The sequence below is a fragment of the Saccostrea cucullata genome, unplaced genomic scaffold, assembly GCF_032062105.1.
Source record: "Saccostrea cucullata isolate Sc308-1 unplaced genomic scaffold, CSIRO_AGI_Scuc_v1 ctg4646, whole genome shotgun sequence".
Taxonomy (NCBI): domain Eukaryota; kingdom Metazoa; phylum Mollusca; class Bivalvia; order Ostreida; family Ostreidae; genus Saccostrea; species Saccostrea cuccullata.
In genome coordinates, this window is record NW_026921196.1 from 13,997 (window position 1) to 31,917 (window position 17,921).

General features: G+C 31.2%; 2 protein-coding genes across 2 annotated transcripts; one reads left to right on the top strand and one right to left on the bottom strand.

Annotated features, from left to right (window-relative positions):
- Positions 1-3,127: 3,127 nt before the first annotated feature.
- LOC134259436 (mediator of RNA polymerase II transcription subunit 11-like) lies at positions 3,128-4,688 on the bottom strand. The gene is made up of 3 exons (XM_062742020.1): positions 4,555-4,688; positions 4,223-4,363; positions 3,128-3,361 (listed from the first exon to the last, which is right to left on the bottom strand). Exons 1-3 carry the CDS (start codon positions 4,649-4,651, stop codon positions 3,186-3,188), a joined length of 414 nt encoding a protein of 137 aa, XP_062598004.1. The 5' UTR covers positions 4,652-4,688; the 3' UTR covers positions 3,128-3,185.
- Positions 4,689-4,888: 200 nt separating this feature from the next.
- LOC134259439 (very long-chain specific acyl-CoA dehydrogenase, mitochondrial-like) lies at positions 4,889-14,417 on the top strand. The gene is made up of 19 exons (XM_062742022.1): positions 4,889-5,028; positions 5,348-5,414; positions 8,066-8,138; positions 8,808-8,872; positions 9,040-9,148; positions 9,427-9,521; positions 9,659-9,790; positions 9,979-10,092; positions 10,185-10,270; positions 10,444-10,538; positions 10,894-10,997; positions 11,363-11,554; positions 11,683-11,745; positions 11,866-11,967; positions 12,112-12,209; positions 12,373-12,439; positions 12,534-12,606; positions 12,840-12,988; positions 13,128-14,417. The coding sequence occupies exons 1-19, from the start codon at positions 4,967-4,969 to the stop codon at positions 13,266-13,268; spliced, it is 1,887 nt and encodes a 628-aa protein (XP_062598006.1). The 5' UTR covers positions 4,889-4,966; the 3' UTR covers positions 13,269-14,417.
- Positions 14,418-17,921: the final 3,504 nt, after the last annotated feature.

A 17,921-nucleotide genomic window follows, 5' to 3' on the forward strand; every position in this document is an offset into this window, starting at 1 on the left:
GGATACCAGTGCTTTTTTAGTTCATATACTACAAACTCCAGAGGAGTCGCAATTCTTATTAATAATAACTTTGATTTTAAACCTATTGCAGAAAAGGGTGATATTGATGGAAACTATTTTTTACTTAAAGCATGTATAGAGGGCCATGAAGTATTGTTATGCACTATTTATGGTCCTAATATTGACACACCACTCTTTTATGAAAACATTCAAAATCATATCGATGATATGCATTGTAGTCATATTATCTGGTGTGGGGATTTTAATCTAGTTATAAACCCAGACTTAGATTATTACAATTATAAATCGATTAATAATCCAAAGGCAAGAGACAAGATTTTAGAAATAATAGAAAATTTTTCTTATATTGACCCTTTTCGACAATTACACGAAAATGTTCGTAGATACTCTTGGAGAAGAAAAACTCCATTGAAACAAAGTCATTTAGATTTCTTTTTAATATCTGAGTCACTCTTGTCAGGGTTAGAAAAATGCACTATAGAATCTAGCTACAGATCAGATCACTCCATAATATCACTGTCTATTGCTTTTAATGATTTTAAGAAAGGAAGGGGTTTATGGAAGTTTAATAATTCTTTACTATATGATGAAAATTATTTGGAATGCATTAAAAATGTTATCTTAAATGTTAAAAAACAGTATGCAATTCCAGTATACAATATGGATAACTTAAATAATATTATTGATTCAGATATTTCCTTCACTATAAATGATCAATTATTTCTTGAAACCCTGCTCTTTGAAATAAGGGGAAAAACTATATCCTATGCAACTTACATAAAAAAGAAAAAGGAAAATAAGGAGAAAGAATTGATAGAAAATATCAGGATATTGGAAGAAAATATTTCTGAAAATAATATTGATGAATTATTTAGTAATAAGCAAGAATTAGAAAATATTCGAAAACATAAGCTACAGGGTTCATATATCAGAAGTAGAGCAAAATGGGTGGAGGAAGGTGAAAAACCATCAAAGTACTTTTGTTCATTAGAATCAAGAAACTTTACAAGCAAGATAATACCAAGATTAGAAGATGATAATGGAAATGTTATTTATGACCAAACAGAAATTTTAAGAGAAGCAAAATGTTTTTATGAACAGTTATATAAAAAAAGTACAGATACTACAAATAATGATATATTCAAAGAGTTAAGAAATAAAGAAATTCCTAAGCTTTCATATAAAGAATCAGAATCTATAGAAGGCGAAATTACTATGGAAGAAGCTTCTTCTACACTTTACAAAATGAAATCAAATAAATCCCCTGGCTCAGATGGTTTCTCTGCAGAATTTTTCAAGATGTTTTGGAAATATATTGGGGTTTTTGTAGTCAGATCTATTAATTATGGATATAAGCACAACAGTCTATCTATTACACAAAAACATGGTATCATTACCTTGTTACCAAAAGGTGATAAACCTAGACAATTCTTAAAGAATTGGCGACCTATTACTTTACTAAATACGGTATATAAAATTGCATCTGGATCCATTGCAAACAGAGTAAAATGCTATTTAGATAGAATAATTAATGAAGATCAAACAGGCTTCATCTCTAATAGATATATAGGAGAAAACACCAGGTTAATTTATGACATAATGCATTACACTGAGGATGAAAATATACCTGGATTATTACTACTTATTGACTTTGAAAAAGCCTTTGATACACTTTCATGGAACTTTATACAAGGCGCACTTAACTTTTTTAACTTTGGACCTTCAATCAAGAAGTGGGTATCCCTTTTTAATACAGATATTACATCTGCAATAAACCAAGGTGGTAACCTTTCTGATAGAATTAACATTCAGAGGGGTTGTAGGCAAGGCGATCCTTTGTCACCATATATATTCATTATATGTGCAGAAATTTTAGCAATCCAAATTAGATTAAATAAAAATATTAAAGGTATTTCTATAAACAATACTGAAAAAAAGATTTCTCAGTTAGCGGATGATACATCAATTATTCTTGATGGTAGTAAAACGTCACTCACAGAAACACTGCAAACACTTAAGACATTTTCAGAAATGTCGGGATTACATATTAATTATTCCAAAACTCACATAGTGTGGATAGGCTCAAAAAAGTTTAGTGACGAAATTTTGCTTCCAAATTACAAACTTAACTGGGGAACTACCAGATTTACTCTTCTTGGAATACATTTTGATGTAGAATCTGGATAAAATACTACCATTAAATTATGAACCAAAACTGGTACATATTAAATCAATACTTAAACAATGGGAGAAAAGGTATTTAACTCCCATAGGGAAAATTACTGTTATTAAAACATTAGTTCTACCATTACTAAATCATATTTTAATGTCCATCCCAAATCCTTCTGAATCATTCTGTAAGGAATTGGAAAAAATGTTTTTTTCATTTATATGGAATAATTCAACCCATAGGGTTAAGAAAGAAGTAATTGTAAAAAAATATGAAGAGGGTAACAAAAGATTGTAAACTACAATGGTTCCAATATAGGATTTTAAACAAAATCCTAGCAACAAATTCATTTTTATTCAAAATAAGAAAAAATGACTGTAAATTATGCAGTTTTTGTCATACTGAGGATGAAACAATAGAACACCTTTTATGGGAATGTGATAATACACAATTTTTTCTTGAAGAATTTGTACATTTGTTAGAAGAAAAAACTGGTTTAATGATAAATGTTAAAGAAATCTTTTATTTTAGGATTTATTGAGGAAAATACTGATATTCAAAATGTCATTCTACTTTGGCTAAAATACTATATTTATACTGCCAGGTGCACAAAGAAACATATTAACTTACAAAATGCAATATCACAAATGAAATTTCATTATGAAACACAGAAAATTATCTCTTATAAGAATGGTAAAAAGGAAAAGTTTGATACCCAGTGGAACAGGTGGAATCTTCTATTCTCTTAACTTGAATCTTTACACACTCTCTCTCTCTCTCTCTCTCTCTCTCTCTCTCTCTCAAAATAAAAAAAAAAAAAAAAAAAAAAAAAAAAAAAAAAAAAAAAAAAAAAAAATAAAAAAAAAAAAAAAAAAAAAAAAAAAAAAAAAAAAAAAAAAAAAAAAATTGAAAAAAAAAAAAAAAAAAAAAAAAAAAATAAATGCAACCACACTGCTGCAATACAACATAAAGTGTCTATACAGTCCAGACACTGTCAGTGTTGTTCGCTCATCTGTAACAAGTCAGACTGTGTAAGTTGCTGTCGGTGAACCACAGGTTCTGCCGTCACCCTCTCTAGGTCGTTCAGACGACTTCTGATGTGGTCGATGCGATGATAGGCAAGTAATAAATCCTTCTGTGGGGCGTATGAAGAACCTTCATGAGGCTGTCCTATTTAATTAATTATACATGGAATAAGATTATTGGTATTATATGTATGGTTCATACATACATGTACATGATATATATATATATATATATATATATATATATATATATATATATATATATATATATATATATATATATATATATATATATAATCTAACAAGAATAAATTTTAAAACAACACCATCCAAAATATTTACTTTGGCCATCATCAGAATATACTAAATTTCTGTTTATTTAATCACTTGTATTTTGTTGAAGATTTAAAAGAGATTTAAAATTAGCTAAATTGACAGTATTATTTTCAGCTAAACATTTACATCATTTTAGTTCTTTCACCCTTGCCTCTGAGGTCATGATATGTACAAATAAATTGCTGAAGTCCTATTGCAGCCAAGACTAGCCCAACATTATGTTAATGACTTTGTGAAAGTAAAGATGGGTTAAAACATAGTACCCTCTTGATGCCCTGTCAATACAAGTATTCAATCTGTCTAATTGGTAAATCTCAACAAAATAACAAAGAATATTATATACCTGTTGTAAATTTTAAACAAATTTGTCAAAGAACATGCATATAATATTAATTAAAGAAAAAATATAGAGACAGATAACTCTAATGGAAATAGTATTTTCAGTATGCCATGAATAATTAAAATTCTCTTCAGGAAGAGAATTCAAGACATATGAAAATTCTTTTAAAAATAAAAATTATGACATTATAGTCAACGTAATAGACCAGAAACTGTTTTGTGACCATAGAACAAATCTGTTTCAGAGCAACATATCGACTCAAATGCGAAACGTTCCTATGATGTCAGCCTCTTTCATGCTTACTGTGTACTAAAACTGAAGAAAATTTACCTGTAGAAACTTGTGTTAGGTAGTTGATATGTCCTGTTAACTTCTTCTCTACATCTACTAGGGTTTTGATGAAAGTAGTGGTGTGAGATTCAACATTTTTCATCACTGGTTTGTCTTTCGATAACTCTTGAAGAGCAGATCCTAAATATTAATTAATGAAACACTTGAAATATAACACAGTAAAAATGTGCACACAATTATTACTGTTAACATGAAATACACTAAACTGCTGCTGAAACATAAAATTTAGGACTGTTTCCCGAATTTTTTCTGCACTAAAAAGCCTGTAAAAAGTTTAAACAAATTCGCAACAAATATTTTTTGGACAGCACCTGCACTCTGAATAGCATTGACTATATCACCCTCAACCGCCTCTAGTTGTTTCAATCGCTCAACAGTTGACGATGGTGCTGATGAACTTCCAGCCATTTTTGCACCAAGAAAGAAGTGATTTGTATAGCGATCCCGATTGAAAAATGAAAAAAAAATATTACAGCTTTACGATCAATTGATTTAATTGTTCATTGTATAATGTATTGAAGACAAAATTTTTGGATCTATCTTATTTTTCACATATTTGATGCAGGAAATTGCTTTTAATTTTCATTACCCCCCCCCCTCCTCTTCAGTTTAACGCATGCGCCTTCATTGTCCTACAAACCGGACGTTGATAGACCTCTTTCGTAAACATCCACATTGACTACTGCTAGCCAAGGGTTGTAGAAGTGAATACTTGACGACAAAATGTTGAGAACCTCTGCATTTTTCTCTGCTCTTGGTAGAAGATCAATTCAAGGAAACTTAAGGTACTAAGAATAACTCTTGAAAACTCTTGATTTGATTTTAAAATATGATTGTAGCTCAAAGAAACGTAGTTTGACATCCTCTGGACTTTGGACTCGAACTTACTCATTTCCATAAACTTCCATTTTAGCTATTTATATCTGAATAATTAAAGTTTTTTTCTTGTATTGTTTAGTAGAGTTTGATATATAAGTAATTTGTAGAAAACATATAAAATGCGGAATTTCTAGTATAAGAAAAAAAAAGATACCAAACACTAAAAATATGCAATTATGCAATATATATTTCACTGAATTTAGTGTTTATTTTAAATTTGATTAGATATGCAAGTTCAGCAGCAGCTCAGAAGAAGACAGATGAGGGAAAGGTTTCACCTGGCAAAGCCCAGGTAAAGTTTCTTTGTATTGTAGAACAGTGTGTTGAGACCCTGCCATACTACTATGACAATTTGGGAATATTAGAAAATTGAAAAAAGACAGTTCCAGACATTGGTTAATTCCAAGATGACTTCATTAATTATTTTTAATTGTCATTAAGTAAGTTTTAATAAGGAAAAGGATGCATAATACATCTTATTTCAAGATATACAGTCCCTGAAACGTTCTACTTTCCCATTTTTCCGCTCGCTCACCGTTCCTTCAGCGTGCGTTCACTGTTCGCTCTCCGTTCACAGTATTGCGTTCACCGTTCGCTCTTCGTTCTGTTTACTTTGCGTTCACCTTGCGTTCACCATTCACATATCGTTCAGTCTTCATTGTCATTCGGAATTTCAAAGTGAAAGGACTTATCTTTTTGATGGTAAGGATTTACAGTTTATTAATTAAATAACTTAGATATCGTGTTTGAAGAATAATTATTTCATTGCAAAAATTATCTATGATATTTATATTTTTACTTTATTCATGAAATTTCCCTGGAAAATAATACATTAAGTACCTACATATATGTAGAACGATGCTAAAATATTAAATTTAAAAAAGGGCAGTGTACAAATGCTTCACGCACGGCAACAATTTGTCGCAATGTTAAAGACGACAAATCATTAATGAATGTTTAATAATTAATCCAAGTCTATTACAAGACAAGAATACACAAAAAAATTATTTCTACAGTAACACGTATTTTAAACTACACGTAGGTCTGAGAATTATGAATAGTACTGCAAATATTCACTTAATGAAATATCTTTAGAGCTAATTAAATTTATAGCGTGATTTTAAATTTTAGAAAAGACCAACTGTTTAAAAAAGTCTATTATTAGAGAAGGAAAATTCCTTCCTTCACCATACCTAAATATATGTTTGCCATTCAGTATAACAGTATAATATTAAGACCCCCCCACCCTCGGTGCTTTTCTCTCGAAATAAAATTCTTAGTATTTTCAGTATTTAACTAATACGTGCTTAATGTGTATTGTACCACAAGAAAAACAGTCTTAAAACCAACATCAAGCAGTCATTAAACAATAGTATTTTAGAATACACTTGTGCCGACAGTAGTATTTTAAATAGGCAGGGAATATGTTTCAAACTCAATTTAAATTAATTTAACTTAATCCTTCCAAGTATATATTCCCACTATTTTTTTTTCTGCAGGAATGCAAAAATCAGATCTGAAAATGATAGGGAAAAATATTAAAACTTCTTGGAAATACTAAGTGACTGCCTTCAGCATGTTCGGTGAAACGTGATTTCCACACCTACACTGTGTCCAATGATGTCCAATTGACAGGACAAACACACATGGACTTCCTGTGAACCGTGTGAACTTGATGCCGGAAAATAAAAGCCAGTGATTACTGTCGAATGGATTTGTTAATCTTAAAAAAATATTACCTTTATTGCTTGGAATATTTAGGAAAAATAATATCCGAGATTTTAGGGTGTCTCTCTCTCTCTCTCTCTCTCGTACATATTTCTGTTCAATAAAAACTGTGACAGCACATTACTTGTTTAGCTTTGAAAATTTAATCTACTACAAATAATTTTTGAATGCCTCTTACTTTTCATCATCTTGCCGAGTATAATCACGGCCGGGAAATGTTTACATTTATACATTGTACATGTAGAAGTTACCTAAAATAATCATCATAATAGAATACAAGACACATAACTTAGAATATTTTACATTAGAATTTTTAAAAAATGAGAGGTTTTATGCAATACGTCAACAGACAATTGTGAATTCCAAAAAAAATCTGTTATTTTACTCAGAGTCACCTTGGCACAGAAATACATGTATGGTTGATTCAACCGCGTACAATGTAATTAATTCATTCTATAAGTAGTAGTTTTATCTTCTAATGTCCACGTTATTTTATAAGTGAAAAGATAAGCATATTTACTATATATATAAATAGATTAATTTTATATTTAAACTACAAATAACAAATACACATGTTTTACGGCAATTAAAATCATGTTATAAAACTATCAATTTAAATCATAGGTGAATATATGTGTAGAAAAAAAATGTTTTTATTATTTATTTATTTATCTACTGTGTATTTATATTTAAGCACCTGAAATTAGAATAAAAGAATAATTTCAATGCAAGGAAAAGATGGAGGCATTCCGAATAAATCGTTCATTTTGCGTTCACCATTCGTTCACCATTCACATTGCACTCGCGTTCGTGCACCGTTCGCGTTCTGCGTTCACACATCGTTCAGCAAGTTGCGTTCAGCGTTCGCACATCGTTCACTCACCGTTCGCTCTGCGTTCGTTCACCGTTAGTTCACCGTTCAGGTGGGAAAGTAGAACGTTTCAGGGCCTGTAGCTCTCTGAAAAAAATATAATGACAGACCAGAGAGCTGCATTGCCATCCATTGATCTACTTTAGCATGGATGTTTGTTGTTTGTACTTTATATTATGTATTTTTCTAACTCACTGTAAGTGCTGCTCTGAAAAATAATTTTGAAAATATAGACACATTGAATACGTATTCATTATTATTAGGATTTTTGTAAGTCAACCATATGATATGAATATTCAGGTCTTCTTATGGGTTTTTTTTTTTTTTTTTTTTTTTTATTTTAGGAGTCAAAGTCATTTGCCATGAACATTTTCAGAGGCATTGTAAAAACAGATCAAGTTTTTCCTTTCCCAGAGGGTAAGCATGTTCTTTATACAATGTGTAAAAATGATTGAAAATGAAATTTTCTATTAATTTTTGTTTTTATATTAAAGTGATAATTATTAACACTTACAAATAGTAAAGTCTACTTTTTACTTTTCATATTTTAGTTTGTGCAAATTGAATAACATCGGCACAGCCAGGTGTGTTATAGGACCGAAGACATCCCAAAATATGAATTCAATGCTTATATTTACATTCTCTAATTTTTTCTCATCATAATTGTTTATTTCGGTAATCTTTAATGTGAATTTAGCGGCCTTCAAAACCGGTGTGCTTTCTAGACGTAACAGCCGTTTGTGACGTTTGTGACGTTACAAAGTTAAATAACGCAAACGAACATTGCGAGGGAAAAAAGTGAAAAATTAATTTTAAATAAACATTTGTTGTATTTTTACGTTAATTTAACAGGTTTAATTTTTTTTATTAAATTGTATCAAAATAATGTACATTTGGTGTTCCTAGAGCATTGAAAATGCATATAGTTCCTACTGTGTATTCTAACGCGCGGTGACAAGGTTTCGCGTGTGTTATAGAAATTTGAACGCCATGGATTTCTAATGGATTTTATGAAGAAAATTACACTGAATGTAAATATTCTAGTTTGTGCAACATAAAGTACCTATAAAATTATCTTTTTTGTAGTGTTGGATAATGAACAAAGTGATACCTTAAAAATGCTTGTGGATCCATGTGCCAAGTTCTTTGAGGTAAGAATTGATCTCTCAATGAACATATGACTGTGTCACAGATGTAATTCAAAGTTTTACATTTTGAAAATATACTGGGTAGAACATTTGAAATTGTACATGTAAATCATGTGTTTCCTTATAAATGTGACAACAAACTAAAAGAGAAATGCTTCCATTATATATAGGAGGTGAATGATCCTCTAAAAAATGACAGCCTTGAGAAAGTGGAAGAGCCTGCTATGGAGGGATTAAAGGAGATGGGCGCCTTTGGTCTCCAAGTGCCTATAGACAATGGTAAGAAAAATGTCGTTTACACATTTATAATATAGACTAACCGTCACAAATTATAAGTCTAGATGATAAATTTAAATAGAAAGAAACTTATGTGTTCCCTATATAAAAAAAGAAGTCATTTTATCTGTTCTAATGATCAATTTGCAAAGGGTAAACTATAGTATAGATCAAATTGTTTCAAAATTGTATCAAAGCATTGATAAACTGTAGTAACATGTACATGTATAATTATACATGATAAGACAACTTGAAGATATTTGTTTTTTTCCTTTCAACAGGCGGTCTCGGCCTGACCAATACCCAGTACGCTCGATTGGTGGAAATTGTTGGGTCACATGATCTTGGTGTTGGAATCACATTGGGTGCTCATCAGGTAAATGACATAGAAGGGAGATTTAATATAAATTATCAAATCTGTAAGAAATTCTTTCAAATCTCACATGATGAGCTTTATCTTTTTGACATTGATAGGATATGATATTTATAAATACTGTTTTTATTACATTGCAGTCTATAGGCTTCAAAGGAATAATTTTGTTTGGAACACAAGAACAAAAAGACAAGTATCTCCCTGACCTCGCATGTGGTAAAAACATGGCTGCTTTTTGTTTGACTGAACCAAGCAGTGGCTCAGATGCTGGGGTAAGCTCTTCATTCAACTCCATCAACAAAGACTCAAAATAAATTGTTTAAATTAAACATTACACATTTGATAATGACTGAATTTCAATTTTTGAATGTAAATTTCAATTTTAACAATGACTTTATAAGCCTATCGTTACCTATATATATGCTGTGGTATTTATAAGATATGTATCTTATAATTACAGTCTATTAAAACCAAAGCAGTTCTTTCCCCGGATGGCAAGCACTACATCCTGAATGGCAGTAAAATCTGGATTAGTAATGGAGGGCTTGCAGAAATCTTTACTGTATTTGCTAAGGTTTGTGTGCCTGGATCAAAATAAAAATATTCAAATCATACAGATTAGCTAGGACCATGTAACCAATATATTTTTCCCCTTCCTGATTATAGACACCTGTCAAGGATGAGAAAACTGGTGCAACAAAGGAGAAAGTGTCTGCCTTCATTGTGGAACGGTCTTTTGGAGGTGTTTCCAAGTATGAGCATTATGTATTTTCTCTTTAATTGTACTTTAGAAAAATGACAGAAAACTCTGTAAGAAAGTAACAGAAATGACAGAATGTATTATTGCCTGAGAATCTGTTATAATTGATGATAGAAGTGTTGTATAGATTTGACACTGACATTAAGTGGGTCTTTCTTATAACAGTGGACCTCCCGAGAAAAAGATGGGAATCAAAGCCTCCAACACAGCAGAGGTGTACTTTGAGGATTGCAAATTTCCTGTAGAAAATCTTCTTGGAGGTAAAATACAATGTATTTTAATAATTCTAAAAGGGAAAAAATGTTAATGAAGTGAATGAATATCTGTAAAATGCAAGTTGTTTACCATATAAGTGATTTGTTATGAAACAAAAAAACTTGAGAACAATATATTATCATGTTTATAATTTCTGATGCTTAAGTTTGAACCTTTGAGACTTTTATTTCAATTAAGTTGTAAGTTAGTACAATGAAAATTTAACAATCAAACAAATCAACATGTGAACTGAACAATTAATATAATGAACAAGCAAAAAATAAACTTTGAGAACCACTATTCCTGATGTAATTTGTAAGAGTTGTTTACCTTTTATTGACATCTATTTCTTATTCACAGGAGTTGGAGATGGATTCAAGGTTGCCATGAATATCCTGAACAACGGAAGATTTGGTATGGCAGCTGCTCTGTCAGGAACCATGTCATCCTGTATCAAGAAAGCTGTAAGTATACCGCTACATGTAAAACTGTAAACCTATTTTTATACATAAACAGCTATTATTCACAATTTGTAAAGTTAAAATTTATCTGTAAATACTTTCTTCCCAACTGATAACTAATTGTATATAAATTTCAGTGAAGTAGAAAAGATAGGGAGAGAAATATTCTTGAGTTAAAAAGATCATGAAACTTAAAAATAATTCTCGCTTTGGAATAAAAGATTACAGTAAATTATGAAGGATGTTGAATTTGTTTATTTACGATTATTGATGCTTTGTTTTATTTTTTTCCTACATATTTAATTAAATACACTCTAGAAGAAGAAGATTTCATAAAAAAGCAATGATCAATTTTTACTCTCTGACAGGTTGAACATGCGTCTCAGAGGAAGCAGTTTGGGGATCTGATCAGTAACTATGGCGCGATACAGGAGAAGATTGGCCGTATGGTGATAATGCAGTACGTCACGGAGTCCATGGCTTACATGCTGTCTGCCAATATGGACCAAGGGTCAACAGAATTCCAGATAGAGGCTGCCATCAGCAAGATTTATGCTTCAGTATGGATTTATAGCTTACACTTTAAATGAATAAATGTTGATGTACTACATTCTGGAAGATAGGGATATGAAAGTGATTATTATATTATCCAAAACATAGTTATGTAACACTCTGATTTAATTTACAGGAAGCAGCATGGTTTTGTGCTGATGAGGCAATCCAAATTTTAGGAGGAATGGGATATATGAAGGTTTGTATAGAAATACAGTTTAGAATATTTTTGTATCTAATGTTGTAGTTATAAATACATAAAGACATGGTTATTGAGTGTAAAAAGTTTAAACAGTTGTCTTGGTTTTGTTCATTGCAGGACTGTGGCTTGGAGAGAGTGATGAGAGATTTAAGAATTTTCCGAATTTTTGAAGGAACAAATGACATTCTCAGACTTTTCATCGCTCTTACTGGAAGTCAGGTATTAAAGATCATTGTGTATGACACGAAAGCAAAAAAAAAATAAAAAAACTTAAAAATTAATATAAAAGAATGACATTCCCCTCACATTAATTATTGAATTCTGTATTATAAACAATGTGCACCAAAAGAATTATTTTTACAGTATGCTGGAAACTACCTCAAAGAACTTAAGAAAGCCATGTCCAATCCCTTGGGTAACATTGGAATGTTCTTGGAGTATGGAAGCAAAAAAGTACTAAAGTAAGAAACAAGTTCCTTCATAGAATCTTGATGTGATTAGCTATTAATAATATTTGTAAATTGATCAGGACTTCTAACAATTATTCATTGAATATTTAACTTTATTACTTACCTTTAACATTTATGAATTGTCCTTGTAACTACGTGAATATAACCTTTGCAGGTCAAAGGCTGATGATAATGGAGCTAAAGCTCTTATCCATCCTTCACTTATGAATTCAGCTGACCAGGTAACAAGTGAAATTAGCATTTTGTAATTGAAATTTGTTATGGTTTACATAATTTAGCATGTTTAGATTTGTTTTATTTTTGATTCTATTTCAGACTTTTGCTGCTATTGGTGATTTTGGATCTACTGTAGAACAACTTCTTATGACCCATGGCAAAAATATCACCAGTAAGATATGTTTTTTTTGCTTCAAATTTTTATATATGAAGATAAAATGAAATGGATGTTAGAGAATTAAAAGTGATTGAGTGTGATTGATAACTGAAGTTGATTAAATTGATAAATGCATGAGCTTTATGTAAAAATGATGAAAAAGACTTGTTAGTATTACATGTATATTTAGTTAAGTGTAAATATATGAGGAACCAACGAGCTTGATTGAATTCTGTTGTACATTTCAGACCAGCAGTTCCTTCTCAAGAGGGTTGCTGACTCAGCCATTGATATCTATGGCATGGTTTCTGTCCTCTCAAGAGCGTCAAGGTCACTCAAAGAAGGACACAGTTCTGCTGACCACGAGGCAACTATTACCAAAGTATTCTGTAATGAGGTACATGTAATTCACTTTTAAACTGATTAGCATGTGTTTATATAGTCATGCTAAACCTATTTATACGAATATTTTTCAAATAAAAATTTTCAAAGTTTCAGACAAATCTTTAAGATTTACAATGTGCATTTATTCACAGGCCAAAGCTAGAGTTGATGCAAACCTATTGGCTTGCCATGCGACAAAGGGTGAAAAGGAAAATTTCAATGGGCTGGAGAAGATTTCCAAAGATGTGGTGGCCCACGGAGGATTACTACAGAAACATCCTCTAGGATTCTAGGACATGACGTTGTACGGCCATCAGGGAGGACAAGTTTAATACAATGCACTGTTACAGCATTTATCTCAACTCATCTCTTGTTTTATTCATCACAGAAAACATATTTAAGTGACTTTAAACAAGATACTTGTTATTTTATTGAAGAACAACTCTTCTTTATCCTTATGTAAATGAACATGCTTATGATTGAACTATATTTTTAGTTTAAGTACATGTAGTAAGGATTGCATACATTTGTTATTATTTTGCTGATTGGATTCTTCCTCTGTGACATTGAGATGATTGTCTTTCACATTCTGTAAGGAGCTGTGGTTTTATTTACCTCATCATATACAATATAAAGCCCTCATACATGTATAATTGAAGTTTCAATAATTTGAAACTTGTTTCCATTATGTAGATCTTGAAAATAACTGTGATAAGAATTATTTCATTCGCTGGTGATGAATGTTTCATTTTTTTTATATTAATGGTATATTTTGTGAGAAAGGTACATTTACAGCATCTTTACATATCTGTATTTGTAAGATTTTTGTAATTTTCTTTTTAGTTGTTAGATCATATGTAGACTTATTTGAACAAGGTAGATTATGCTAGTACACATGTAGTCTTCATATAAGTAGATTTGATTTCAATTTGTTTCTGTTAGTACATGTAAGTGTATTTTTTCTGAAATTTTTTTTCTTTGAAAGAGGAAAAAATATAATTGTCCAATACCATGCGTAATTAGTTTTTAAAAAGGATATTAAATTATCAAAAGAGTAGAAGTCCTAAGTAACTTGCCACATTAGATAATGTAAATATCTATTGGAAAATGTGTGAACAGTGAGTGCATGAATCTCAGGATGAGGCAGTGAGAAAGAGCCATAATATCTGTGTACACTCAATCAAAATTTTCTGCAATGCCCAGCAATGCAATTTGTAATATAAGAGTTTTTGTGCAGGATTTTAGAACAAAATTGTAAATTCTTACAGCAGAAAGTTAATAAGCTGAGAATGAATGTTAAATGTTTGAATGTGGCATCACTTTGATTTACCACTAGAAGTTTGTTGTGTTGGCACTCTGATATCTAGGGCAATAAATATTGGGTTTCTTAATCAGTTGTTTAAAGTTTAATTTGGTGTAAATAAATTTTCTAGCAAAAATTCCTTAGTATTGTTTTAACATATATTTTTATATATGAAGCTCCAGTGAGCATTTCTGACCACACTGTAAGTTCTATCAGTCTGTTGGTCTATTTATTTAACTTTATTTTAAACTTTTTCTCTGAAATCACAACACCATTTTCAACCAAAGAAGGATAATAAATTTTATTTGCATTTGGCAGGAATCTGAGTGCTTTTGAAAAATGAGAATTTAAACTTTATTCAGTAGATTTCCAAATTTTATAAACCGGTACTTAAGTACATGTGGTTGCAATTTAATAAGGTATTTCGATTTAACTTTTGTTAAGATGCATAGCTTTGTAATATCTGGTCGTCTGACCAAATATTGGACATTTATACTTTAAATGTTTTGTACACCCGATTCCTGCAGACTGCAAACCAAAACACCCATCTTTTTTATACCAAGACTGAGTTAAGGGGACAAGTCATCTATATACTATAGTCATTAAAAATTCTTAAGAATCCATGGGCCAGAAAGATGGAATTTTATAAAAATCTGTTAAACATAGAGACATACATTGTACAAAGAATTTTTTTCTTCTCTAGAAGTTCATTGGTGAAGGAGGGAATATTTAACAATGGCAAGAGAGAGAGAATCATTTGATCTTATATCAAGGGGCCTGATACCAGTACATGAAAAAAAAATATCAAACAACATGCAGTCATATATATATTTAATTAAAAAAAGCTTCTGACAATATTTAAAACGGCATTTCTAAGAAATATGCATACAAATTGATGACAAGTGATGAGAAGTCTTTGTTCTAGCATAGTCAGTAACATTTAGTTTTAGTGTTTTCTTTTGGTTCTGACTCCCACAAAATTAGTCCAGATTACTTTTTTTTCCCGAAAGAACAAATAATTAAGATAGAGGAGAGATAACTTCGTGCTGATTCGCAGTCTGGTGTCCAAAGTCAGTTACGTTATAAAGCAAAATTACTCGCAACGTTAGAAATTGAAATTCAACGAGCGAAATAATTTCCTTTGGATCCTCTTCAGCGTAATTCCATATTTATTATTGTGTTTTGAAGTCAGTTGTTTATGAAATTTTAAAGTCATAGAAGCAAGATCGGTTTCGATCAATATTTAATAACACGATGATATCTCGTCAAGTGAACTGAGGCAAAAGGAGGAAAGATAGAGAAGTAATGACGTTGTCACAATGAAATAGTAAAATGTTTACAGTATGAAGCTGATTTTTTCAACACTTACTGAATTTTTTTGTTTTAAGTTCTTTTAAATATTTTTAGCAGTGTGAATATCATGGCATCAATATGCAGGAAAACCCTCCAATACACAACAATTTTTCTAAAATATAATTTAAAAAAATCAAATCCAAACATACCAATGATCATGGAAAAAAAATTAGTATGATATGCTATCACATGTAGAACAATACAACGCATTTTACGTTTGTGAATGAAATTTAATGAACGTATACGTACAAAATGAAATATGCATGTTAGCTGGATTTATTTTTAGATATTTACATTCGCTGTGTTTTTCTCCAACTATGAAATTGATTTTAAAACCATTTTCGTGTATACTCACGCGTAGAAATATATACGGAGAAACATGCGTTAACGTGACGTAGCGACGTTAGTAAAAGTACAACGATATAGGGCAGCAAGAAAATCAAATATTGAGTATATTATTGGTGCTTCCAAACATGTAAAATGTAAATATAAGGAATGTTTTTAAGTTTAGTGTGAATTATTGGTGTGTGAATCACACAGACTTGCACGTATAGGCATATTTTTCATGACGTCGCATAAAGCAACTTCAAAATATCGCAACGTTATCGTGCACCATGCTTCCATTACATTATATAAAACAAATAAAGCGATGTGCAGGCTATATTGTACCATAGGACTGGCGGTAAATTTAGATTTTGCTTTGATGTTGCTGAGGTGTATCACAGTTAGCCACGCCCACTTTTTGGCATCACGCCATACTGTAATGAGACCTTGATTGATGAATGAATGATGTTAATTTCCGGGCAGACATCGGCAATGGCTGATGAATGAATGAAGACAACATTTTTAATTAAAAAAAAACTTACATTAACTTTCCAAAATTCGCCTCGTAATTTAATTTTCCGTATGTTTTCTATGCGTTTCCTTATTCAGTAAATTTTCGTTCTATTTCGAACTCTCGTCTTTCCATTTTCTTTCTCCAAGTTCATATAGCAATTAAATATCAGACGTCCCTAGCTGCGTTTTTTAAAAACTTCAAATAGCATTTCAAACTTTTATTAAAATGTCAGAAATCATTTCATAGTGTCTATTAGGGACCTTTATACTCGAAAGCAGGCGCCGATCTAGAAATTTTTCGGGGGGGGGGGGGGGGGGGGGTGAAGAATTTTTCAAGGGAGAGGGGTTGAAGGAAAAAAAACTTATTATAACGTACGTTTTACACATACATGTAGTTTAAAATAACTCATTAGGAATTAAGGTTGTTAATAATAATAACAATAAATAGAATAATGATCCTTAATTGAAAACTTGTTTCAATTACCTGAAATTTTTTTAAAAAGAAAGGAAAGTATGATATACCCCCGAACCCGAAAATCCTATTTGTAAAGGTGGGTGGGATTTCATTTTGTTATATATTACAACATTAGCCAGGTCTGGGCGGCCTCCGTTTTTAGCTCTACTGGTCAGAGACCAGAAGAGCTTATGCGATAGTAATGCGTCCGTCGTCCGTCCGTCTGTCTGTCTGTCTGTCTGTCCGTCTGTAAACAATTTTTCAAAATGCTACTCCTCCTACAGTTTTGGTCTGATTTCAATATAACTTGGCACACAAGTAGACTACACTAAGATACATAATTCTGTTTATCGGTTTTTGATTTGGATGAACGGTGTTGTCGTGGTTACTAAAAATAGAAATTTCTTAAAGATTTTCTTTCAAAATGCTACTTCTCCTACAGTTTTGGCCTGATTTCAATATAATTTGGCACACAAGTAGACTACACTAAGATACATAATTCTGTATATCGGTTTTTGATTTGGATGAACGGTGTTGCCGTGGTTACTAAAAATAGAAATTTCTGTGAAATTCTTTCAAAATGCTACTCCTCCTACAGTTTTGGTCTGATTTCAATATAACTTAACACACAAGTAGACTACACTAAGATACATAATTCTGTGTATCGGTTTTTGATTTCGATGAACGGTGTTGCCGTGGTTACTAAAAATAGAAATTTCTGTGAAATTCTTTCAAAATGCTACTCCTCCTACAGTTTTGGTCTGATTTCAATATAACTTGACACACAAGTAGAACACACTAAGGTACATAAATCTATTTATCAGTTTTTGATTTCGAAGAACTGTGTTGACGTGCTTCTAAAAATAGAAATTTCCGTGAAATTCTTTCAAAATGCTACTCCTCCTACAGTTTTGGTCTGATTTCAATGTAACTTGGCACACAAGTAGACTACACTAAGATACATAATTCTGTATATCGGTTTTTGATTTCGATGAACGG